The sequence below is a fragment of the Dama dama genome, chromosome 6 (genome assembly GCF_033118175.1).
Source record: "Dama dama isolate Ldn47 chromosome 6, ASM3311817v1, whole genome shotgun sequence".
Taxonomy (NCBI): Eukaryota; Metazoa; Chordata; class Mammalia; order Artiodactyla; family Cervidae; genus Dama; species Dama dama.
Genome location: NC_083686.1, coordinates 6,094,006 through 6,120,726, shown reverse-complemented (window position 1 = coordinate 6,120,726; position 26,721 = coordinate 6,094,006). Strand labels below are relative to the sequence as shown.

Below are 26,721 nucleotides of genomic sequence, written 5' to 3'. Positions count from 1 at the left end.
CTGCCACATCCTTCCTATTTCGGGTGACACTGTACACTTTTATCTGTTAAATTTAGGACTATATTTCATGCTCTCATCACTTCATGGCAAATAGAAGGGAAAAAGTGGAAGCAGTGGCAGATTTTATTTTCTTGGGCTGCAAAATCACTGCAGACGGTGACTACAGCCATGAAATTAAAAGAGGCTTGCTCCTTGGAAGGAAAGCTATGACAATCCTAGACAGTGTCTTAAAAGCAGAGACTCTGCTGATAAAGGTCCATCTAGTCAAAGCTGTGGTTTTTCCAGTAGTTATGTATGGATGTGAGAGATGGACCATAAAGAAGCCTGACTGTTAAAGAACTGATGCTTTTGAATTGTGGTGCTGGAGAAGACTCTTAAGAGTCCCTTGGGCAACAAGGAGATCCAACCAGTCCATCCTAAAGAAAATCAACCCTGAGTATTCATTGGAAGGACTGAAGCTGAAGCTCCAATACTTTGGCCCCCTGATGCGAAGAGTGGACTCATTGGAAAAGACCCTGACACTGAGGCAAAAGGAGAAGGGAGTGGCAGAGGGTGAGACGTTTAGACAGCATCACCGACTCAACGGACTTGAATCCGAGCAAACTCTGGGAGACAGTGGAGGACAGAGGAGCCTGAAGTGTTTCAGTCCAGGGGTTGCAAAGAGTCAGAAACAAGTTAGCGACTGAACAACAATACTTCACAGATGGAGGGTAGAATCTTGTGATGCCTTAGCAAGTAGCCACACCCAGGCTGTTAACCTGTACTATTTTAAGAGGGATGACTTTCTGTACATTTGTACTATTTTAAGAGGGATGACTTTCTGTACATTTGACGCACAAACATGGTATGATGTACACACCCTCACACACAACACTCCAGGTATTCTTAGTCAATAAACTGTCCTACAGAAATGTACTAAGTAGCTAAAACCCACACTGTTACGGGAAGAACTGCATACCCTCCCTGCAATTCATATGCTGAAGCCCTGACCACACCCCTCCCTCCCCACACCTCCGCATGTGACTGTACTTGGGGAGGGGGCTCTTTAAAGAGGGAATCAAGTTAAAATGCGGTCATGAGGATGGCCCTCATCCGGCGTGACTGGTGTGTCCCGCAGGAGACGTGAGGACGCAGACACCAGAGATGATGACAGGGCACGGAGCGGACGGGGCACACAAGCGGGGCGAGGCCTCAGGAGATGCCGCCGTGACAGCGCCCTGCCCCGCTCCGCTCCGGGGTCTCCTCACCAGACCGACAGCGTCTCTTACAGAAGCAGGCTTTCTGTCAGACAACAGTCATCCCTCTTAGGCTTAGAGAAACTTGTTTTAGTATTGCTTCTCATCTAGGGCAAGCAACAGTAACAAATGTCCAAGGGCCTTCCGATAGCATTTTAAATCAGCCCAGGAAGCGAAAATCCCCCCACCCCTGAACGCTCAGCACCTAGGGACCACAGGAGCTATCGCAATGACAGATCACAGCGTGAAAATGGAAGGAAAGCAAGTGGCTGCGGTCAAAGACACGTCAACTGGGGGCCAGGAAAGCACCCAGCTATGTCTTTCAGGGTTCAGAAATGTGGGAAAGTGACTCCATCCCTGTACCTACTGCTCAGGAGTTACGCTCGTTCACAAAGCACAGCATTCTTTTAAATCCTTTGCAAATGACCATGAGAAAACGTCCTTAAAAGGCAATAGACAAGATGTAATCCTGAGAGCAGTCACCCTGGAGGGAGGCAGAGGAATCCCTGGGTGCCCTGCTGCTGCTCCAGGGCCTCTGGTTTAATCTGTCGGTGACCCAGGCCCTGTGTCAAGGGGGCCTCCCGTGTCCTCGGGCCCCCAGCACCGTGCTGCCTGCTTCACCCCCGTCAGCTCCTGGGCTGCTGAGTCAGCCCCGCTAGGCACACCAGGAAGCCACGGTTTTGGCGGCTGGACCCCCTGCCCACAGCCGTGCCCACAGGGAGCTGGCCTGCACCCTGCGGCTGTCTGCCTCCAGGCCCCACAGGTTTGAAGCCGTGTGAGCGCAGCAAAATATCTCAGGCCCAGTTTTTGCTAGGTATAGAAGGCAGCGTGCTTTGGCATCTTGATAAAATGTTGTAGACTGTTGTGGTTGCTTAGTCGCTCAGTCGTATCTGACTCTTTGTGACCCTACGGGCAGTAGCCAGCCAGGCTCCTCTGTCCATGGGATTTCCCAGGCAACACTACTGGAGTGGGTTGCCATTTCCTTCTCCAGGGGATCTCCCCAACCCAGGGACTGAACCTGAGTCTTCTTCACTGCAGGCAGATTCTTTACCCTTGAGTCACCAGGGAAGCCCACCTTGATAAAACAGACAAGTATTATTATTTACTTTTCATTGGGATCAAATAACCATAAAGTAGTCACGCAGTCTTAAGCAATGCCTGATGAAACTGTCCCTAAAATGTAGAGGCTGTAACTACAAAGCAGAGAGACTGGTGTCATTTGCCATCCTCTGTTTCCCTTCTGAGAAACAAAAGTCTCCTTTAAATGTCACTTGAAAGGTCAAAATGAATACAGTGGTGTGGCTAAAATCAAAGCAGCACGATGCTGCTGGAATCTGCCTCTTTAGACCGTGGGTGAACACCCATCCAATCAGATGGTTGTCAAGTCACCGTGCACCCTGGGTCCCTGTCTCTCTCTCACCCCTTCCCCATTTCTCTCCTGCTCCAGTTCCGTGCCACATTCCCGCCCCCCTCCCCCCGCCAACTTTACCCATCTTGTAGGAGATGATAAATTATGTATAAGTATGTGTAAGTTATAACTATCTCCTGCCTTAGCTGTGTCTCAGCTTTACAGGGTGGTGGAGGGGGAAGCCTTATAAATACGTCATCTCTCTGAACCTGCAATTATACGAATAACAAAATGCAAAGACACCAAAGCATAATGAACATGCTTCAGGAAGAAATCCTACACTGCAGCTGCCAGCTAATACCTCTTTTCCAGCTGGTGGATTTTCCCAGGGATGGATGACAAAATGCTACACAAGGTTTTGTATGCAAACTTCCCAGGGCTAACTCAGGTTTTGATTTCTTCCTCCTCCTCTCTCTTAACTAAGCATTCAGTGCATGCTCTAGAGTCCCCTGCCTTTCTGTCTTGCGGGAGATCTCGTGTGGCAGGGTTTCAGAAGACTTTTGCAGGTATTCGGCAATAGGGCTGGGTGCTAGCCTCTGTCCATCCTCCGTCCAGCCTCATCTCCACCTGGACCTCACTGCCACGCCCCCAAATCTACAGCAAGGTTCGGGGGCTCACCTGGGGCCTGAGCAGCACAGGCAGGGCCAGCCTCCCGCAGGTCTGCAGAAGACGTGGTTTTGAGACTGAAGCACTATTTCTACCAACGACATCTGCCACTCAGCCTCAACTTTGCCACTGGATTTGCGCTTGTATGTTGGAAAAAAAAAGATTTACCATTAAGTTTTTAACATCTGAACTTCAATGTGAAAATCACGATTCTGTAACACTGTTGGTCAACATCACCTGCTAGTGAAAAGTTCCACAACCAGCTCTTACCACACTCATTTTTAACCTACTGCTATTGCTCTTGATCATCTGAAAGATACCAACCTGAAAAGTAATAAATAAAATGCTGGCCCCTCTCCACAGAGAGCAGAGCAAGGTTTCTTCATTTTTAAAAAATGTTTCCTTTTTTGACCAAAACCTCCTGCCTTCCTTTTAATGCCACTTGGAATTTCAAAATAAATAAAACGTTATGGCTATAATTGAAAGCAGCACAGGGACTGGAAGGTGCCTCTCTGAGCTGCAGAAGACACCTCTGGCAATTCTGTATCCATCTCCCCCACAGCCCCCAAGCAGCTCCTGGAGCCACGGGCGCTGCTGTGGGGTGGGGGCCTGGAAGCAGGCGTCCAGCAGGAGGAGGGCTTTCTTTCCACCCTGGTCTCAGTGTGTGAGGCTCGGGTCCACTCCTGAGTCTTGCTCAGTCCTGTACACGGGATACGAGGTCACTGGGGAGGGGCCGCTTCCCCAGGGAATTCAAAGCTAGCGAGGAGGACTGCAGAGTGAGGGCCGCATGAAGGATGTGCTCTGGGTGCGCTGGGGACAAGATAAGGGCTGTGCGCGAACTGGGGCTGGGGACGGGGGCTGGGGAGTGGGCACCCAGGAGAGGCAGGAACAGTCAGCAAAGCTCCCCCACGAGGAGAAAGATGGGCGTGAGCTGCTGCCAGGCATGGAAAGGAGGACGCGCACGTCAAGCCAAGCCAAGAGCGCCCGTGTGCTCTCCGCCAGCTTCACAGCACCACCTCAGGACTGTCTCACTGACACAAAAGCCAAGCAGCGGCTGTAGCTACATCTTCTTAACACACCCTCACACTACGGAGCAACAGAAGGCTTTACGTGATATTTTCATTCAATTCCTTATTTTGAAAGGAAGTTTTTGATTTATTTTTCCTAAATGTTTATCACCTGTCTGACTTAAAAAAGCAGAATTGAGTTCCTCCACTAGAGATATCAAATCTCCCTTCTGTGACTCTTTCCCTTATTGCCACATCCTGTTCTTGTGCGGAAACTCATCCACAGGGTCATGGACTGCTGGCCGTCCTGAGATGACCAAGCCCGACCTCCTAATCTCAGACGAAGACAGTCAAGGCCAAAGCAATGCCTTGATTGGCCACTGGGCTCTCCTTGAGGACCTGAGATGAGAAGGTGAGGCTGTTCGTCTCCACCCCAAGATGGCCTGTGTGACACTAACCTGTCCTTTGCAAAAGTGACATAGTCTATGCCCCAAACACAACGTTCTAAACCCACCGTCATACTTATCTCTTCAACTCAATGATCTTAAGTAGTTACTATTTAAGACTAAGCAGTTGAATTCAATTTTCTATAAATAACTCTAATGTACAAAGCATGGCAACAATGAAAAAGACTGTCAAAATGCAGAAATATAAGGCAAAGAAAAGTCTAAATTATGATTTCACTTTAGTTCTACATCTTAGGATAGGCAAAGCTATATAAATGTATGTTACCATAGAAAGAAATTTTGATAAAAGTCTTCATAATAATCACCCCTACATCTGACATGTATTTAACGTGAGACATAGATTTCTTAAGCGGTGAATTAATCAGCTGGTCTGAACCTGAAGAGCGCACGCCTGGAGTGGCCTTACCTCTCCCGGCTTCTCTTATTTCTAGTCCATGCGGAACACCGCTACGCTTCAGAAGCAGAGCTCTGGGGGGCAGACGACCCCATCACCACCCTCCACCTGCTTCTCCCTTTGCTGGAAAAGCCCAGTCCCCGTGCAGCGGGATGGCTGTGTGACTCAGTTTGGCCAACAAGGCATCGGAGGAAGAAGGCACACTGGGCACCTCTGGGGAAGCTTCTAATTTACTATGAAAGGGATGGTGGAGAAGGGGGCGCCGTCCATCTCCTGATTATAATGCAGATACAAGGTCTGAGGTGCAGCTGACATCCTTCTAGTAAAAGGCAGCAAGAGGACCAAGAGCCAATTTGCTGCCAGTGATGGTAAAAGAGAAAGATAAAAAGGACTTGAGTTCATGCTGGCCTCATGAATCCGCTGGAAACAGATTTTCCTCTAGACTTGTCAAAATTTCTTAAAAACCTTTTAGTTTAAGTCACTGTTAGGTATTCACGCTCAGTCACTCACTCGTGTCCGACTCTTTACAACCCCAATGGACTGTAGCCCTCGAGGCTCCTCTGTCCCTGGGATTTTCCAGGAGTGGGTGGCCATTTCCTTCTCCAGGGGATCTTCCTGACCTAGGGATCCAGCCCAGGTAGGTCTCTGTGTCTCCTGCATCAGTAGGCGGGTTCTTTACCACTGTGTCACTGGGAAGCCCATTCTGTACACACACAGATAAAATTATTCTCAAGAAAAAATTTTAATTTCCTTCTGATGCCAGTCTAAACTCCTTGGTCTAACCTTCAGAGTCCCTAGTTCCAACCCCTCCTTTCACTGCACCTGTCCTTTCTTTTGTGCTAACAATCTCCCAGCTCTGGGTCTCCCTAGTATACCTCACCCCCTCACCTCCACATGGACTTCCCTGTGGCTCAGATGGTAAAGAATCTGCCTGCAATATGGGAGACCCAGGTTCAACCCCTGGGTCGGGAAGATCCCCTGGAGAAGGGAATGGCAACTCACTCCAGTATTCTTGCCTGGAGAATCCCATGGACAGAGGAGCCTGGTGGGCTCCAGTCCGTGGGATTGCATGTGTTGGATGTGATGGAGCGACTAACACTAACACACACCTCCACGTATGCCCTAAAATGTACACAAGTGCCCTCTTTTTCATCACCTTGCCATTCCCTTCACGAGTCCCATGTTTATCTCTGTACTTCCCCACAGTAAAAGTGCCTGGAACATAGCACTCAAAACTAAGACTAAGAAGATAAATAACTGCATGAGGGTGGGTGGTTGGTTGTTCAGTTGCTAAGCTGTGTCTGACTCTTTGTGACCCTGTGGACTGCAGCACACCAGGCTTCCTTGTGCATCACCAACATCCGGAGCTTGCTTAAACTCATGTCCACTGAGTTGGTGATGCCATCACCATCTCATCCTCTGTCGCCCATTCTCCTCCTGCCTTCAATCTTTTCCAATGAGTCAGCTCTTCAAATCAGGTGGCCAAAGTTTTGGAGCTTCAGCTTCAGCATTAGTCCTTCCAATGAATATTCAGGGTTGATATCCTTTAGGATTGACTGGTTTGATCTCCTTGCTGTTCCAGGGACTCTTAAGAGTTTTCTCTCGCACCACAGTTCAAAAGAGTCAGTTCTTTGATGCTCAGTCTTCATAATGGTTGAACGCTCACATACGCATATGACTACTGGAAAATCCATAGCTTTGACAACATGGACCTTTGTCGGCAAAGTGATGTCTTTGCTTTTTAATACACTGTCTAGATTTGTCATAGCTTTTCTTCCAAAGAGCAAGCATTATCTCTGTAGCCATCAGCTAAACTCCCATGAAAGATATAAGCTTCACTTTCAGATAGCCTGACTGAAAGGAGAAAAGGAAGAAAACATTTTTCATAAAGGTTCTTTCTGCCTGAGATCAGCAATCCAAGAGGTTGGGGGTCAGAAATCACGACCCTTCCAGGGTAAGAAGAGCCCTTCATTTGCAAGTGAGGCAGGATGGTTAGAAATAGAGCCGGAGATCAAAGAGGGACACAGAGAACCTTGAAAACCAGTCCTCTCCCAACCACTCCCCGCTAGACTCAGCCCAGGGTGACTGCCATCCCCACTGCAAATGAAACGGCCACTGCAGTGCAACCAGGGGACAAGAAACCTTATGAACTTTTTCCTGTTCTCCAAGGGCAGGGCATTCCAATTTGCTGAAGTGGGACTTGTAAGGATTTTAAAACACTTACAGAAGGTTTCTGTTGTTTAGTTGCTAAGTCATGTCTGACTCCTGTGACCCCACGGACTGTAGCCCGCCAAGCTCCTCTGTCCATGGGATTATCCAGGCAGGAGTACTGGGTGGGTTGCCATTTCCTTCTCCAGGGGATCTTCCCTGCCTAGGGATCCAACCTGCGTCTTCTGCATTGCAGGTGGATTCTTTACCACTGAGCCACCTAGGAAGCCCACAGAAGGCTTACCATGTAATTAACACTTGGATGAGAAAACTGAGGCATGTGGAAACAGAAGTGAATTGGTCACGGCCTCACACTTGATAAACTGTGGAGCCAAGATTCGAATTCAGGCAGGCTGGCCTTTGAGCTCATGCCCTTTAACCACTTTAATATCCTGGATCTCAGTTCAGGATGCAGGGATACTGCAGTTTAGCTTCCTCCTTGTGTGGAAGAAAAAAATACAGCTCCCAAAGTGGAGCATATGAGCAGTCAGTAGCAGATCTAAACAAGAACCACTGGAGCATGTGGGAGCATGGAGAAAGGATTGTGGAGGAAAAGAAGAAATCTTGCCCCCAAGCCAACAAATGCTCCAAAACTTCATATCCTTACATTTCATTGAGAAGTTCAAGCATAAAAATGTGCTAATAAAACTAGAAAAACTACTTTATATAAGCAATTCACATTTACTAAATGTCAAGTATAACATATTTATCTACTGACAATATTACACAAAAACCTGTCTTTTTTTTCTTTTTAATAATCGCAAAACAGGTTTGGTTGGAGATGTTGAGTTGACCTTTCTCTTGACTTTAAAAGAATAAGCATTAATTACATGCTTTATAGCATCTGCAACCCCTGAAGACACAAAGTGCTCTTTAATTATCAAGTTTCTCTTCTTGCAAAGGTTAGGTGGAAATACAGTAGCATTTATCCCCCTCAAAAACAACAACAGTTTCTTAAAAATTAGTATGGTATTTTATATAGACAAATAAACACAAAGGTAACCAGTAAAAATAAGTTATATCACCATGAACGTCTCGACTGCCTCTCAACTCTCACGATAAACGCCTGAAGCGGGGCCCCCTCCCCACATCAAATAAAGGCCTTAGAGACAGAAGAGTGAATTCATGCTGTTACGAGACATATTTAAGCCTGGAATTAAACTGAAATCTAAGTCTGCTTTCCTCTATGCGTCACTTAGTCTTATTAAGTTGGTATAAAAGTAACTGCGGTTTTGGACTGTGAATTTTAGATTATCACTAGGCTCAAACACATCTTTATTCATCAAAATAGGAACCATTACAATCCACACATTTTTGCCAACAGAAATAAGTTTATTTACTCCTGTAGTATAAAAATCCATGCTTCAGGATTCAACGGACTCTTGGAAACCATTTTCTGCCTCCTGCTGGTTATGGAAGTGTTTTGCCTACAAAAAGCTGTCAAGATGCTTGAAGAAGTGGTAGTCGATCGCTGAGAGGTCGAACAGGCAGAAGAACTCTGTAGCCCAACTTCTGAAGCCTTGGTTTTGTGCCGTGTGGTGGGCGTTGTCATGGAGAAGAACTGGGCCCGTTTGTTGACCAGTGCTGACTGCAGGTGTAACAGTTTCCAGTGCATCTCATCCATTTGCTGAACATACTTCTCAGATATAGTGGTTTTGCCAGGATTCAGAAAGCTGGAGTGGATCAGACTGGCAGGAGACCACCAGTGTCCAAGACCATTTTTTTGGGGTGCAAGTTTGGTTTGGGGAAGCGCTTTGGAGCTGCTTCTTGGTCTAGCCACTGAGCTGGTCATCACTGGTTGTATAAAATCCACTTGTCACACATCACAATCCGATCGAGAAATGATTCGTTGTTGTTGAAGAGAATAAGAGAAGACGACACTTCAAAACAATGATTTTGTTTTGACTTTTCGGTCAGCTCATGAGGCTGCCACTTACCGAGTTTTTTCACCTTTCCAATTTGCTCCAAATGCCGAATAAATGTAGAATGGTGGAGGATTAGTTCTTTGGCAACTTCTTATGTAGCTCTAAGAAGACCTGCCTTGATAATCTCCTCAATGCCTGTTGCTAACCTCCAATGGGCAGCAGCCACTAAGCCCGTCATCTTCACGGCTCTCGCCTCCTTTCCAAAGCTTCTTGAACTCCCACTGCATTATATGTTCCTTAGCAGTTCCTTGGCCAAATGCATTGCTGATGTTATGAACTGTCTGTCTCTGCTGCTTTATGACCCATTTTGAATTTGAATTAAAAAATTGCTCAAATTTCCTTTTTGTCTAACATCATTTTTTATAGTCTTAAAATAAATGTAAAACAAACAGCAAGTAATAAGTCATTAGCAAAAAAAAAAAAAAAAGTGAGAAATGCGCCTTAAAATGGGGTATAACATAATCACATTTATATAAGAATGTACTCCAATATCAAAGGGCCAAAGCATAATTACTTTTGCACCAACCTAATAGAAGAAACTCCTCTAAAGTGAAAAAGATGATATTCTTTTGTATATTTTAAGCAGTAAAACAGCTGAAGTATTGTTCTCAGAGACTAAATCAACATTTCCTAAATAGTCCTAAAACCAAAAGCCTTTCTCATGGGAAACAGGATTAGAACAAAATGGCAATTGTGTGTGTGAGCGGTGTCCACTAAACTTTTCTCACGTTAATAATGTTTCCCACACATATAAGTGAAACCAAAGTTTGAAAAAAAAAGAAAAACAACACTTACCCTGAGTACAGGCAATGAATGCAATGTGATACTTTTTTATTCTTCAATTAAACAGAATAAATCCTCATTGATTACAGCTTACTATATGGATTATTCCACCTACTACTGGTCCTACAACAGACCACAGTTTGAAAAACACTGGTTTACAGATCTGAAAGAGACACGTGCACCCCAATGTTCATTGCAGCACTGTTTATAATAGCCAGGACATGGAAGCAACCTAGATGCCCATCAGCAGATGAATGGATAAGGAAGCTGTGGTACATATACACCATGGAATATTACTCAGCCGTCAAAAAGAATTCATCTGAATCAGTTCTAATGAGATGGATGAAACTGGAGCCCATTATACAGAGTGAAGTAAGCCAGAAAGATAAAGAACATTACAGCATACTAACACATATATATGGAATTTAGAAAGATGGTAACGATAACCCTATATGCAAAACAGAAAAAGAGACACAGAAGTACAAAACAGACTTTTGAACTCTGTGGGAGAAGGTGAAGGTGGGATGTTTCGAAAGAACAGCATGTACATTATCTATGGTGAAACAGATCACCAGCCCAGGTGGGATGCATGAGACAAGTGCTCCGGCCTGGTGCACTGGGAAGACCCAGAGGAATCGGGTGGAGAGGGAGGTGGGAGGGGGGATCGGGATGGGGAATACGTGTAACTCTATGGCTGATTCATATCAATGTATGACAAAACCCACTGAAATGTTGTGAAGTAATTAGCCTCCAACTAATAAAAATAAATAAATAAATAAATCTTAAAAAAAAAAAGAAAAACACTGGTTTATATTGAAGTCCCATCAAGACCTGCAAAGATTTTCCTAGAAAATTTAATACTCACAACAACAAACATGAAAAGCTTACAAGTTTCTGTGAGAAATCCACCCAGAAATTTGCGTGTGATTTCAACGCTGTTGGGAGAAATATCAATAACCTCAGATATGCAGATGACACCACCCTTATGGCAGAAAGTGAAGAGGAACTAAAAAGCCTCTTGATGAAAGTGAAAGAGGAGAGTGAAAAAGTTGGCTTAAAGCTCAACATTAAGAAAACTAAGATCATGGCATCCGGTCCCATCACGTCATGGGAAATAGATGGGGAAACAGTGGAAACAGTAGCTGACTTTATTTTTCTGGGCTCCAATATCACTGCAAATGGTGACTGCAGTCATGAAACTAAAAGACGCTTACTCCTTGGAAGGAAAGTTGTGACCAACCTAGACAGCGTATTGAAAAGCAGAGACATTACTTTGTCAACAAAGGTCCGTCTAGTCAAGGCTATGGTTTTTCCAGTGGTCATGTGTGGATGTGAGAGTTGGACTATAAAGAAAGCTGAGCACAGAAGAATTGATGCTTTTGAACTGTGGTGTTGGAGAAGATTCTTGAGAGTCCCTTGGACTGCAAGGAGATCCAACCAGTCCATCCTAAAGGGGATCAGTCTTGGGTGTTCATTGGAAGAACCGATGCTGAAGCTGAAGCTCCAATACTTTGACCACATGATGCGAAGAGCTGACTCACTGGAAAGACCCTGATGCTGGGAAAGATTGAGGGCAGGAGGAGAAGGGGACGACAGTGGATGAGATGGTTGGATGGCATCACTGACTCAATGGACATGGGTTTGGGTGGACTCCGGGAGTTGGTGATGGACAGGGAGGCCTGGCGTGCTGTGGTTCATGGTTTGTCGCAAAGAGTTGGACACGACTGAGCGACTGAACTGAACTGAATGAGGAAAAGAACTGTGGTGCTGGAGAAGACTCTTGAGAGTCCCTTACTGTAAGGAGATCAAACCAGTCAATCCAAACAGAAATTATCCCTGAATACTTACCGGAAGGACTGATGCTAAAGTTAGAGCTCCAAAACTTTGGCCACTAATGTGAAGAGTCAACTCATTGGAAAAGACCTTATGCTGGGAAAGATTGAAGGCAAAAAGAGAAGGGGGTGACAGAGGATGAGATAATTGGATAGCATCACTGACACAACAGACATGAATTTGAGCAAACTCCGGGAGAGAGAGGAGGACAGAGGAGCCTGGCGTGTTGCAGTCCACAGGGTTGCAGAGAGCTGGACACAGCTTAGTGACTGAACAACAACAGATGAGGAAAAGAGAAGGATGTGTGTACTGAGCCTGCCTCTGATGAGGCGACAGTTATGGGGGGCTGCTGTCACTGTGAGCTGTTTCTACCACAGGTGCAAAGTGGTACAAAGGGTCAGCAGGACACCTCCTAAGTTGAAGTCCATAAAGTCTGCCTGCGGACAGGGGACATAATCCTCTGGGCTCGCCCAGAGCAAAGTGGGAGGCCAGCAGCTCAGACAGGTGGGTGGACGAGCATCCAGACTGCAGAGAGAAGGTAGGCCGCCAGCAGGGTCATCTGCAGTGGCCGCCCACTTCCAGCCCAGGGCTGATGACTGACAGAAAAAAGTGAGCTTTGAAAAGCAGGTTCAGATGTTTTAAGAAAGACACAAGGATAACTTTAAACAAAAAATTATTTTTTCAAGCAGAAGAAACATCACCTCCCAGGTTCCTCCTGGACAAAACCTCAAAGCTACTCTAATACATGAAACAAGGGAGCTGCCGCCGCAGGGAGGAGGGCTGCACCCCCCAACCCCCGAACCCCTCCCTCCTCACCTCCAGGCCTTGGCTCCGGCACAGAGCCCTAGGGAAAGGCAGTGATGTGGTAACCGCCACGCGCGTTTAAGGATCCTGGCCAAAGGCACCAAACTGCTTCATTGTCTCAAACGTCTGCTGGCTCCCCCACTCTCTAATCTCACCCCAATACAGAACCCCCCAAAGCTCTCATGTGCCACCCGCCACCAAAAACCCACGAAAACAAGGTCTCTCAACCTGCCCCTTCACATGCGACCCTCTTCCTTCTACCAAACGGAAGGACGGCTAGAAATAAACAAACCTTGGTCAGACCGCCCGCGCCCTCCCTTCTCACTGTCTACCACGCCTCCTGTTGTTACAGCCCACGGAGAAAGCACACCAACTAAACCCTTCCATACCAACTCTAAGAGAAACTATGATTCCAGGGAACCGACCCGAATATCACAAATTCTGTGTTTCTTAAAATGTACAAGAACATGTTTTAGCACAGCTAAAGATGAATTACTGCCTAACTCTTTCCTTCTTACAAGAAACTTCCATGGATGTAAGAGCTGGACCATAAAGAAAGCGGAGCGCCTAAGAATTGATGCTTTTGAACTGTGGTGTTGGAAAAGAGTCTTGAGAGTCCCTTGGACTGCAAGGAGATCAAACCAGTCAATCTTAAAGGAAATCAACCCTAAATATTCATTGGAAGGACTGATGCTAAAGCTGAAACTCCAATACTTTGGCTACCTGATGTGAAGAGCTGAGTCATCAGAAAAGACCCTGATGCTGGGAAAGATTGAAGGCTAGAGAAGGGGATGACAGAGGATGAGATGGTTGGATGGCATCACCGACTCGATGGACGAGTTTGAGCAAGCTCTGGGAATTGGTGATGGACAGGGAGGCCTGGCGTGCTGCAGCCCCTGGGGTTGCAAAGAACTGGACATGACTGAGTGACTGAATTGAACTGAAAGCTGAATTATTGCTTAACTCTTTCCTTCTTATAAGAAATTTCCAAATGGTTCTGACTCATCAACTCTGTGAATGCAGAGGAAAAGGGCAGCCTTGGCTTCGTATCTGATCAGTCCTGGTGGCCTAGGACACATCAAGGGAGGACCACATGGAAGGATTAGTGGGTGCTGTTACGTGTTTATTCCACACTGAGATGTTTTCTGTGTTGAAGGTGAAACAGACTATCCAATCTTCTTTGGAGAAAGTGTCCTTTACATTTTTAAAAATGAGGGCTTTCTGAAAAACTGACACTTTAACAAAGGGTGAAATTAAATAATTTATATTGTGCTGAATGGGGAAAAAAAAACTGCTTCTAGGAGAAACAAACTGAGGAGACCTAAAAGAATAAGAGAGTAATTCCTTGAAGAAAGTTATCTGAATGGAACATAAATGGGAATTGTTGCTCGTACTGTGTAGCCACCACTAGTGTCCACCTCATCTGTGGTCCCGTGGACGGGCAGCCTGGTGGGCAAGGGCCCCTCTCTCCGCAGGATTCTCCAGGCAAGAAGACTTGGAGTGAGTTGCCATTTCCTCCTCCAAGGGATCTTCCTGACCCAGGGATCAAACCCATGACTCCTGCATCGGCCGGCGGATTCTTTACCACTGAGCCACCAGGGAAGACTCAAATGGGAATTCAGCAAGTTTAATAAATAGCGAAGTTACAGATCACTGGATCTGACACTGAAAAATGCACCTTTTAAAGACTCTTCCTATCTGGGAATTCCTATCCCACCTAATTATTCATGATCACATTATTTCCAATATTTTAAAAATTCCACTCAAGCAGTTCACATTGTTTTTAACAGAATTAACATGTTGACATAATTTTTAAAATGATGGCAAGTAATTAAAAAAACCCCCAAAACAGTACCTTTTCCAATTCTCTTGGTATTCGCATACAAGTGTACACTCTTTCTCTTCTTTCTGTATACTTGGCCTCATTATGTTCAAGGAAGTACCCTCTGGTTAGTTCAGCGCTGAGGAACCTCAACAGTGAAAGCTCTACAAGAAAAAAAATGACAAAACAAAAAGAACAGCATTTATCAAGCAACTTCCATGGCTAGCTGGGGCCCCAGGTAATACATACGTAAAACAAGATAATAAAGTAATCTACATTTCCGCGCCCAACTAAACTGCACATAAGCCATCAGCAGAGAGTGAGAAAACTACCGTTTTTGTGTGATATTAACTGAAAATGTCATGGGAATACACCAGGGGCCACTGTTATAAGCCAGAATATAAGTCAGAAGTTCTCTGTGAGAGTCTCGTGAGGGGTCTTAGGTGATAGAGGGCCTGGGCTGATGCAGAGTAGAAGGCAGGGAAAAAGATACTAATGGAAACACACACAGAGAGTGGGTACCAAGTACATAGAAAATGGAGACACACACACACACACACACACACACATGAGCTGAGTCACCCAAGAGGTGCGCCTCCAGCCCAGGAGTGAGCTGGGGTGAAGTACACACTCTACACTGGTGCAAATTCTTCTTCTTCAGCCTCAGAGATGCTGCCAGTGTCTAAATAACGCCATTTCCCCAGGTGAAGGCTTCCCAACACAATGGTAACTGTGAGTCATACAAGACAGAACCTCAACCCCATCTGAAGACTGCACTCCCCGTGGACCTGTCCACCTGTTTTCCATTCCTCTGATGCAAATTCACCCTCCGTCGTCTCATCTCAGTTGAGGAAAGAAAGGCCAGAGGAGGCTGAACGCTTTCCACTGGGCAGTATCTGGCAGACCTGGGATGCCAGACAAGGCTGTTACCTGATCCCAATGTTTCCACCATGCGAGCAACACTTCCTGGAAGCCCACCGCCTGTGTGACCGCTCAGCCCCCGACCTCAGACCCCTCCCTCCCTCCTCTCACTCTCTGGGAGGCCGTCCTCTCTTCCCGGACTCAGGACACCAAGGGCTGCAAACCAGCCTCTCTGCTCTGAGCTGGCCTCATGGTCCTTTCCCAAACCCCATGCTGGTGTTCTCACACAGATGACAAAGCAGGGAGGTCAATTTCACTTACGAGCGTCCACATGTGGAGTTGTCTTATGCGATGCTAGGATTTAAAGGCTGCAGGCGTGGGGACGACTGCACAGTCCTAAACACTCTGGAAGAACCTTCAGGAAGACTCAGAAGTGGACTTACTACCTTTCAGTGGGCCTAAAACAGCTGACTTCTTCCAGCACTGGGACAGACAGTAGTTCTGTGAACATCAGGTGAAGTGGCTTGCTTATATGCAGAAGTGAGAGTCCCACCCACCTCCAAATTACAGATTTCTTTAAATACAAGATTCATAATCGACTTGGAGAGTCAGTGGTACCATGAAAACCACCTGGAGACTCAAAGAGGTGGAGAGAGAACCCGACCTGTGCCTACTGCAGCCGGGCAGAGAGGCAGGTCAGACCACACAGTGACCACGAGTGTGGCGCTCTCTGGACACTACGGCTGAAACGACAGAGACAAGGTGTGAACTCCACCTATGTGCCTCAAGGCAACCGTATCCGTGCGGAGTGAAACTTCTGGCTCGGAGCTTTCTAACATGTTGATGGCGAGCTAGATCCAGCACAAGATCTACTGCGTGAAGGAGAGAAAAAAAAAGAGTGTTTTGTGCTGTAAACAAGGACAGTTAAAGTGGAAGAGAAAGATAAAACAGTTAAGACTTGAACGCAGTTCGACTTTCCAATTGGACAGAGGAGAGATGCTCTCATTAACGAATATCTATAAATATCAGTTCTTTCATGTGAATGAATCCTGGGAAGCCACGGGACATTCAGGAAACAGAAGGAACTGCGCTGGCACAAACTGGCACTGAGGCCAGAAAGCGGGATCACAAGCCCCGAGGGTCGAGTCACGAGACTCCCTGGTCTTGCGGGTCTGGTTGGGGGCTCTGGTTCCCTACGGGCTTCCCAGGAACCTGCCTGCTAATGCAGGTAGATGCCAGAGATGAAGGTTCCATCCCTGGATCAGGAAGATCCCCTGGAGGAGGGCATGGCAACCCACTCCAGTCTTCTTGCCTGGAGAATCCCATGGACAGAGGTGCCTGGCGGGCCACAGCCCAGGGGCTGCACAGAACTGGACATGACTGAGTGACTTCACACACACATGCATGCAACAGAGCAAGGCCACAGTAAAATTCCGGTCGCCCTTTAAGGCCATACTGTTTCATGTGTCACCAGGTACCTTTCCTTTTCTCTTCTCATCTTTCTTTCCTACACATACTCTCCTGGGGTGGTCTAAGGTCAAAACCATCACCTCAATCCTGATGTTGCCATAGCTTCCGTTTTTGACTCCTGAGCCTGGGCTCCTATTTCCCACTGCCTTACGGGCAACTCCACCTAGAAATTCCAAAGGCACCTTTAGCCAGCAAGCTGCACCCCACCCTTTCTCCATTGAGCCCACTACCGCAGCCCCACCGTTACTTCAGGGCTCACCAGTGACCCGGCTCCAGGAAGACTCCCCGGTTTCCCCCTGGAGCCCGGGTACACACACGCTCTCATTCGGGGTTCTCCTTTCCCTCTGCACCCTCAGGGCGCAGCACTGAAGGGCAGCTCAGCCCATGCTCCCTGAACAAACGTGTGGCTCAGAGGAGAGGAAGGCAGTCACAGAGGAGGCTGTAGCCGGAGAGCAAAATTCGGAATGAGAGGTGGCGGCAGCAGAGCGCGGCAGCTTCTCGGGCACAGCGCCCGGGACTGGGGCAGGTGTGCTGTGAGATGCAGGCGCTCTCAGCAGGGAAGAGCTCTGGAGCATCCGGTCAGTGAGCATCCAAAGGATGGTCCCCGACAGGCACCTGCCCTCCGCCCCAGGGGCACAGCCAGTAAGGGCAGGGAGTGGAGCTGGGGGCGCGCGCACTAGTACCTCGGCATGTGAAGGATTAGATAAACAGGCTGTCACACAAGTTTACATTTTGAAAAGCAAATTAAACTGAAAGGCTGGGATGACCTGTCCGTGTGGTCAGGCCACTCAAGATGGCTGTCCTCTTGCTCTCTGTCCATGCCCTGACCGACCAGGGCCTGCTTCACCTGTGTCCCAGGCGCAGGGCTGACCTTTCTACAGAGCCGCCCCCGGCCTGGCCGGCTCCAGACTGTGCTGGTCAAAGGGCGGGGAGAGGCCTGGCCCTCAGCTGGTTTCCCTAGTAACCAAAGAGCCCCCTTCTCCCTGGGAGCCGAGCCCGCCACCACGTGACTGTGTGTGCTGGACTTTGCTTCACACATGGAAGCGCCCCCTCCCCTCAACCATTTTAAACCACTGAGGTCCCTGTTGCCAAGTCCCGGCTCTTCCTTCGGTCCTGAACCTGGGCAAGCTCAGGCTGGGTGGGCCCACGGGCTGCAGCCCGACCCTGTACCCTTGTTTATTTAGGAAGTTATCCTCCGGGCTGGTGTCCTCCTTGGGCCCGCAGATGACGGAGCTTCCTCCAGAGAGAGGGTTTTGTCCTGGTCCAGCAGAGGACACAGGAAGAGCAGTCAGATGAGGGCGGATCCGCACCGGTTCTGTCCCCACTGGTCCTGGGACCCCGCTCGACCCACAGATCTCAACATCACAGAAAAGCGAAATGAGGCTCTGAGCCGTTTTATAACACCTGTTATCTGCTTGTCACTCACAAAGGATGTTCGAGGGACTGGGTATGAAAGGGTGTGAAGACCGCAAAGCATGACACGCTCTCTGGAACCACTTACTAGTAACTTCACATGGTCTACAGCACTAGCCAATCCGAGTTTGGTGGTCACCTAATGCTTACAGCTATGTCTGCAATCCTGTTTCCAAGGATAAAAGGGAACACATCTAACAAGCATATTTAACAAACTATATAACCTAAGGTATTTTCCTTAAACAAGTTTTAAAAAATTATAAAATATAAACCTATAAGGGTGTTTTAACTCTATTATAAATGTGAAAAAGTACTGTATCAGGATTCTACCTCTAGAAATGCAAGAATTTCAGTTGTAAACACCATTTTGATTCTCCAATGGAAAATTTAACAGTAAACCCAAGCATTAAAGGACAAAACATGTTTTGAGTACACAGTTCTCATAACCATGAGACAGGCTTTATCATCACGCCCATTTTATAGATGAAGAAACTGAGGCACGGAGAAGTGAAGGAGGCCCCCAATGTCACAGAAGAAGCAAACAGTACAGTCAGCATTCAAATCAAGCAGTCCATCCCTAAAGCCTGTGCTTTCTGGCACTAGATTATTCTACCATTGTCTTAAATGCTTTTGTAAATAGGCCACTGTGTTCTGGAAAACTGGGACCTCCCCCACCCCAATCTCTGTGCTCCCAGCCTGGGTTTACCTCCGTGATGTTACACTGTTTACTAAGCAGCTCCCTCACCAGCCCTTAAGCTTTCTGAAACCAAGCGCCATGTATCCGGATCTTCCCGAAGTCCAGCCCCCAGTGAGTTGAGTGTAAGGGTAGGGTTTACCTATCATTAACACCATACTAGTGGGTTGGAGAACAGTTTTAAAAGAAACATTAAAGCAATACTAACAAAAGCACCGAGTTTCATGGGGTGAGACAGCTGGAAAGCTTTCTTACCTCCCCCTCCCCACACTCCTCTGTCCACCCACCCACACTCCTGAAGGCCTGGCCCTGCATAAGGAACTAGGGTCCTCTGCTTCCCTGGTGGCTCAGACTGTGAAGAATCTGCTGCAGGGCAGGAGACCTGGGTTCGATCCCTGGAGTGGGAAGATCTCCTGGAGAAAGGAATGGCCATGCACTCCAGTATACTTGCCTGGAGAATTCCACGTACAGGGGATCCTGGCAAAGAGTCAGACATGACTGAGGGACTAACACAAATGAAACACCTGACTGAGGTGGCTTACAAAGGTGCGGCACACATTATTTCATAAAATCCTCACCACAGCTCTGAGAGCTAAAGGTGCAGTTAACAGTGTTCATGTTTTGCAAATCAAGAATCTCAGAGCTTAAGAGACTTGTCCAAAGTCACTGAAAAGCTAAGAGGCAAGTTGGGAATAGAACCCAGCACCGAAGAATTGATGCTTGCAAACTCTGGTGCTGGAGAAGACTCTAGAGAGTTCCTTGGATTGCAAGATCAAACTAGTCAATCCTAAAGGAAATCCACCCTGAATATTCATTGGAAGGACTGATGCTGAAGCTCCAATACTTTGGCCAACTGATTCGACAAGCTGACTCATTGGCAAAGACTCTGATGCTGGAAAGACTGAAGGCAAAAGGAGAAGCAGACAGCAGAGGATGAGATAGTTAGATAATATCACTGACTTGATGGACATGAATTTGAGCAAACCCCAGGAGATGGTGAACGACAGGCAAGCACGGCGTGCTGCAGTCCCTGGAGCTGCAAACAGTTGGATACGGCTGAGCGACTGAACACACACTCTCCCCTAGACCGTAATTATCATCCATCTATCTGACAATCATACTAGAGAAGATGACCGAGCCCTGACCTGGCTTCCACCTCTCAGAAGGAGCCTCTGATTCACACTGCAGAAGGGGATTCTGTTGCCGTGTGGCCCGAGCTCCTAAGGCATGATAAGGTAGTCCTGCTGCTGTGTGGTTGCCCCCCACCCTCCACTAACCTTTTCCTGGTCATGGATACATTCTGCAGGATGCCACTTCTGTTCTGGAACCTTCCATTCTGAAGCATAGCTGTGTTTCAGTGTTTTTGTTTGTCGTTGCTGTTGCTTTAAACATTGTTTTCTCCATTCTACGGACATACCTGAACTCACCTGTCCTGTGATACTGGCAGACTGCCTGGCTAACTATTCAGGAAGATGACTACTGCTCTTTGACCTGTGGCTGCCATTCTTCAAGAACTCGGCTGGCTCAACGGACCAGAGCTCCCACATACAGAGGGGCTGGCGGGCGACAGTCCACAGGGTCGCAAAGAGCTGGACATGACTCAGGAACTGAGCTTTCTCCACGCTGTGCTGGTGCTTCATCCCTTCTTAGCAAGACTGACTTTCATTTGTTATGTCAAACATCTGTCTTTATAGTGTAAGTGCAAATTATTTTCCAAAATAAAATAACCCAGTTGTTTGTTTTCTCAATACTGTTTGAGCTTTTCAGATGTCAACCAATTTTAGTTCATTTATCCAGTTCTCACCAAGAAGAAATATTATTCAGTAAAAGTCTTTTAAAAACAGAAGTATTTCACTATTTACTAGAAATAAGAGCTTCTACATTTGAATAAGTAAGCCTTGCCAGTTATGAACATTTAACACTAAGAAAATAATATCATAAATCCAAATCAATTCCTCCAGATTATTTTTAATTAGTATACATCTACCACAGAATTCCTTGGTGATCCACTATCCTAAATTGAGAAAAAGTACAGTATAAAAGGCTTCCTCCTCATCCCTGAACAAAGAAATATCATGATTATCTTCTGAGAGAGCTTGTTTTACAAAAAGAACTCAGGATAAAAAAGTATTAATTTGAAGTAATGAGTAATCATAAATATATTTACATGTTCAGTAATATGTCTAAATATAGATTTCTTAAAATAGCATTGACCATCAAAAAAAGTGGAAAGTAATATTGGCTAACTGCTAGGACAATACTATGAAACTTGCTAATCTCCATGATCTTAAATAATGTGAGCCTTAATAGGCTTTACTAAAGTTACACTAAAATATTAGTTACAAGTTTATTACACAAATACAAAGGCACACCCTTGTACAAGGCCAACCAGGAATCAGAAATGATAGCAATCTTGCTTTCCTAAGTCAAATATAGTAAAGGTACCTCTTAAGCTGTTAAAGCTCTCAAACTGCTTATAAATAACCTCATCTAGGGAAGTAAACAACAGAAAAGATACTCATAAATTTAGAGGTGGAAAAACAGATTACAAAAAGAATAGTGAGTTTTCCCAAGGTTACAAAGGACTAAAAATGCGAACAGAGTATCAATAACTTGTCAGTCAATTATATACAGTCTTTTCAAAGACCTCTTTCATGCAAGGGTTCCCCAAAGTGGGCTGCAAATGAGCTTCTAGGACTGAATTTTGGAGGGCAGACCAGATGAAACCTTAACATCTTAAAAAAGGTCAAGATATTGACCTGGTCAAAGATCACAGCATTGCTTTTCAGTTTGCAGGTACTAGTTAAATAAAACAAGTGAGAATTTTAAAGAAAAGCAATCATCTGTCAGAAGAAAAGAAGCTAATTTTACATTATCTGTATCAGGGTTGTGTCACTCCAGGTAATTTCTTAGGCAGTTTTACAACTATTCTTAATTTCCTTTGTAGATGAGAAATTGATTTGCTCTAGGGCATAATTTTCCAAATCACAGCCTTTAATCGTCCATCAGGATAAGTCTCAGGCCACAAGTATAACTATGTAACATTTTATACAGGATTAGGACTGGTTATATGAAAATGTATTTTAACATATTAAACTTTCAATTACACAACAGGACATGGTGAATCTGAACCTTAGCCCCAGACGAAATCTTTTGTGGGAGCTGCTAAAAAGGCATCAGTTGGTTTTTCTGGGCTTTAGTTTTCCTTCCTCTATTCACTCGCTCATGGAGGTAAGCAAGAGGTCTAAAATGCAAAGAAAGTGAAGAGAAGCAAAAGGGGTGGTAACAAGTTTAAGCTCCAGAAGTGAAGAGTCACCACTGAGAAAGGAACGAAACGGGCCCCACAGCACTGGGGCCATTTATAGTCAGAAACCCCACGTTCACCCATGCCCTACTCCACGTTTGTTCTATAAGCAAGGCCTGCTCCTGTTTCATACTCCAATACCTGCATTACATAGTCACTGCTCCATCTGCACCAGTAGATGCTGTGTTCACTCTACACCAGGTCTTCTATTGTTAGGTCTCCAGTCATTAGAGCCAACTTACTTTGGACACTAACCCACTGAGTGGCAGAGTTAAGAAACAGAGCCAAGTAGATTAGGCAAGCACAGCATCTACAAAGCAATTCAACAACCGAAATAAGCCAAGAACGCATTGCCCAACGCTTAGTCCAAAGTTGACTTGCTGGACCTAGATTCCTAAATGGGAACAGGGTTATGCAGAAACTCTACCACTTAGAACTTCTGCAGAGCAGTGAGGTGGGGAGCAAGCAGGGAAACATAGCAACATGTACTCTTTTTTGGTGGGGTGTGGGGGTTGGGGAGTGGAGAGGCGGGTGGGAACCTCCTGGCTGGCAGGATCTTAGTTCCCTGTTCAGGGATCAAATCCACGCCTTTGGCAGTGAAGGCGTGGAGTCCTGAAACCACTGGATCACCAGGGAAGTCCCAGTAATATGTACTTATTATCTGGTCTTATAGCAAAAAGGACAATAGAAGTTGGTCATAGTTTGTTTTAATTTTTACATTTATTTTTATTGCAGTAAAAAATATATATAAATGCTACCATTTTAACTATTCTTAAGTGTACAACTCACTCAGTGACATTAATACATATTTTTTAAGAAGAAGAAAAAAAGAAGAGATGAATCTGCAGTTCGTGATGACTAATATATCCAGAGTTCAAGACGGGGATCACATGAGGCAATGGTGGAATAGCGTTCAACACAGTGACCATCATGAGAGAGAGAACAAAACTGGGAGTGAGGAGTGGACTAGCCATTTCTAACCAGGGTTTAAGTACCAGCACCTGAGAAAAGTCTCAGCCCACCGCCAGGCTACACACGACTCAGAGTGCGTTCAGTGAACAAAGTGATTACAAGAGTTTACAAGAGAAAAACAAAGCTTACCCTTGATGTAGCTGTATATATACCAACCAACGTACATATACATTCTACAAACATATACATAAACAGCCAGGTACAAAATAAAACTAGGGACCTCAAACACTATGTTCTGAATTATTTTACTTGGACTGAGAGGGTCTGGCTAATCACCTAATCTGCATATTCATTTACAGGATCTTGAATGGTTAGGACAGGCCAACAAATGCCTAACTTATAAAAGTCCTACACTCCCTGGGAGAAATGATAAAGGGGACTTTGGAACTAACTGATGGCTTAGGCCACCAAGACACTAAAATTATGACTTCCAAAAGGCAAGACAAAGGTTGCCCTGAATTGGCAGGAAAGGAGGGAAGACCAGCCTATCAGAGGCAGCTCCAGAATGTAAAAAACGGACAAAGTAACACCTTCAGGCAAGCATCCAATCTTGGAAGACATCTGACTCAGGAAGAAATGCTTCTCACAGGACACTAGGTGGTGCCACTCCAAGGCCCTCTGGCCCAGGGCAGCCCCTAGGGAAGAATTTTCTAAATTCTGGACGGGAGCAGAAGGAAAGGATGCTAAGCCGTGGAAAGGAGCAATGCTGGAGGGTCAGGGTGAATGCACTAGGCACTTAAGCAGCCCAGGGCCTTTCAGAATGACTGCAAGAATCCTAATGTCCAGTGAGGAGAGTTTGCCCCGAGCAGCATCAGAGTTAGGGAGTGGGTTCTGGCAGTGGCGAGAGCTGTGTGCCTAGCAGAGAGGTACAGACACCTGGGAGAAAGGACACGGGGCCCACGTGGAGGCCAAGACAGAACAACGCTGGCTGGTGACTCCAGCTGAGACCCTCCTGGGACCCTCACCTAAGTCCTGATCTTCAAGAGCTGCCACACGCATCTCACCTCCACTGAACAGATGGAACTGGGGAACACTTAACTACGCCAACAACCAGAGCCGGAAGTGTGTCCCTGATAATGACTTTCCGCAACTCTGGGTTGAAAGTCCAGCTTCAAACATGTTAAGTAAACCACCCTCAGTAACCCATGATGAGGAAGAACGCACGGGCGGCATGAAGTCTGTGGAAGTCCACGGTCACAGGTATCCAGACGGATGTCGGGCAGGGCCACGGAAACAGTGTTAAGGGTCCCAACATCTGTGCTCATCAAAAGGCTCCTGACAACTTCATTTTTTTGTGCGTGCAAGCCACATTTATAACGGTGGATTTCCTGAACCTCAAAAAATTACAGTGAAACCTGGCCACACTGCTCTCTATTTGCACCAGAGTGCTTTTAATTTTCAAGTCCAAGTAAGTAAACAGACAGCTAAGAGATTTAATCCTTTGTCTTACTCAGATCTGACCAATTCAGAAAGTAAACACTCTCCCAAGCAAAAGTTTAAATTGACAACTTAACCAAACAGAGTTGAGAATTTTTAAGTGGTCCCACTGAGAAAGACAAAACAAGGCACAGTCTGTACTTAATTTTTCAAAGATAAAGATCTCTACAAAAGCTAACCTCTGTCTAGTTCTGATAATTAGCAAATCAATCACGATCTCACTTGATCAGACCAAGTTAGCACTAAAGGACTTTCAAGTCTTCCATACACAAGTACAGTCAATGATGCAGTAAGCCTTAGGACTTAAACATTTATTAGCACGAACTGCAGGAAATAACGACTAATGCAGCTCCTACTGTGTACCAGAAAATTTGTAGTTGGAAGAAATTCGAAGGGAATTATGGCTCCACTGACCTTCAAAACTCAGAATTACCCAAAATTAAAACGCTATGATCACTCTACATTCAATGAAACATACACCTCAATGTCTTCCCTTCTTTCGAGCCTCATACACAAGTGCAGTATGAATACAAGGCAACTTTTAAAAACTTTCTGAACACAAGAATAAAATCCTACAGCTGAAAGAAACAATATGAAAACAATAGGCTTAAAAACCGGTCATTGAAAGGAGGATTCACAAGTGCTGCCTTTTCTTTTCTTTTTTTTTTTTAAAGTGGCTTAAGTTTCGGTTTAGGAAAAGTTCACAGGTAACATGTGCAGGAGTGCTAAATATTTATCCCCTGGGCAGAAGGGCTGAAACTTCACTGTCATTACTACCACCGCGTTATCTGCGGCAGAACACATTATTTAGAGAGCAAGTTAACAGGTTCGGATGACTCAAGTTCGCTGGAAACAGAAGTCACCTTGGCACACAGATAATGAAATCCAGCCTCGCGCTGCTCAGTTTTGGGCTCCCCGAGCCGGGGATGGGGGGTGAGATGCTCGCCAACGTTATCGAGGCGGGAGGAGACCCCAGACGCTCTGTTTCGTTTTGTTTTGTTTTGTTTTAAAGAAAGCCCTTTCAGAAGCAGCAGGAAAAGGGAGTGGGGACGAACGCCCCCGGCTGCTGCCCCCCTCTCTCTCTGTCTCTAGGACGCACCTGGCCGGGCGGCCGCTTTATCGCCCGGGGGCCTCGGCGCTGCCGGCGGCCCCGCCCGAGGAGCCTGTCAGCGGCCGCGGCGCCTCGGGAGCCGCGCCGGCTCCGCGCGCGCCCAACCAAGCCCCGGCCGCCCCCGGGGCTCGCGGCCGGAGTCCCGCGCGGCGCCTGTCGCCGCCCTTCGCCGCCCCGGCCGCGGCCTAGCGCCGGCCGCCCTTCTCACCTGCGCGGCTGCGGCGCCGCTCCCGCCGCCGGTCGCTCTCGTAGAAGCCCAGCGTCTCCGTGTGCTGAGGCGCCGGCGGGGGCCCGTGACCGCCGCCGCCGCCCAGCTGCTCCGCCTCAGCGCGGCCATCCCGCTCGGCGCCGTCCGCGCCGCCTTCTCTTGGGATGGCCGCGTCGCCGACGCCCGCCATGTTCCGAGCACAGCAAACCGTCCCCACCGCCTCCCTCCAGGCGCCGGCCCGGCCTCCGCCTCCGGCCGGCCCCCTTCCCGCCTCGCCCCGCCCCTCAGCGGAGCCCGGGCCGCCGCCGCCGCCGCCGCCGCCGCCATCCGCGGCCCGCCGGCCGGCGCGCACCATTGGCGTCAGCGGCGCGTGAGAGGAGGCGGCCGTCGCCGCCGCCGCCACGGCCGCCGCCATCTTCTTCCTGCCGTCGCCGTGACGCGCGCTGCCTTCCCGCGCCGCGCCGGGCTCCATGCTGCCGGGCCGCGCGGACGGGGAGAGCGAGCGCCTCCGGGGCTCGGGTCGGGGCCCCGGCGGGAGCAAGCCGAGCGCGGCGGCGGCGGCGGCCGGAGGGTCGGCTGAGGAGCCCCGGGACGGCAGCCGCTGCTGCTGCGCCCGCTGCCCGCCGTCTGCGAGGTGGCCGGCCGCTCGCCCGGGGCCCCTTTTGCAGGCTCGGTGCCCGGAGTGCGCCGGCGCCGCCGCCCGCCCGGTCTTGGCACCGCTGGCGCGGCCGTGGCGCTGCGGGCCAGCCTCCAGATGAT

General features: G+C 47.3%; 1 protein-coding gene across 2 annotated transcripts in view; it reads right to left on the bottom strand.

Moving 5' to 3' along the window:
* TAPT1 (transmembrane anterior posterior transformation 1) overlaps positions 1 to 26,167 on the bottom strand; it is a 60,617-nt gene extending 34,450 nt beyond the window's left edge. Inside the window, exons 1-2 of one of the 2 annotated variants that reach the window (XM_061145462.1) lie at positions 25,963 to 26,167; positions 14,526 to 14,656 (exon numbers count right to left, since the gene is read on the bottom strand). In XM_061145462.1, the coding sequence (XP_061001445.1) occupies positions 14,526 to 14,656; positions 25,963 to 26,152 (321 nt within the window). In that variant the 5' untranslated portion in view covers positions 26,153 to 26,167. Of the gene's footprint in view, positions 1 to 3,261; positions 3,390 to 14,525; positions 14,657 to 25,962 lie in introns of those variants that run through there. The other variant, XM_061145463.1, reaches the window with a different exon arrangement.
* Positions 26,168 to 26,721: the final 554 nt, after the last annotated feature.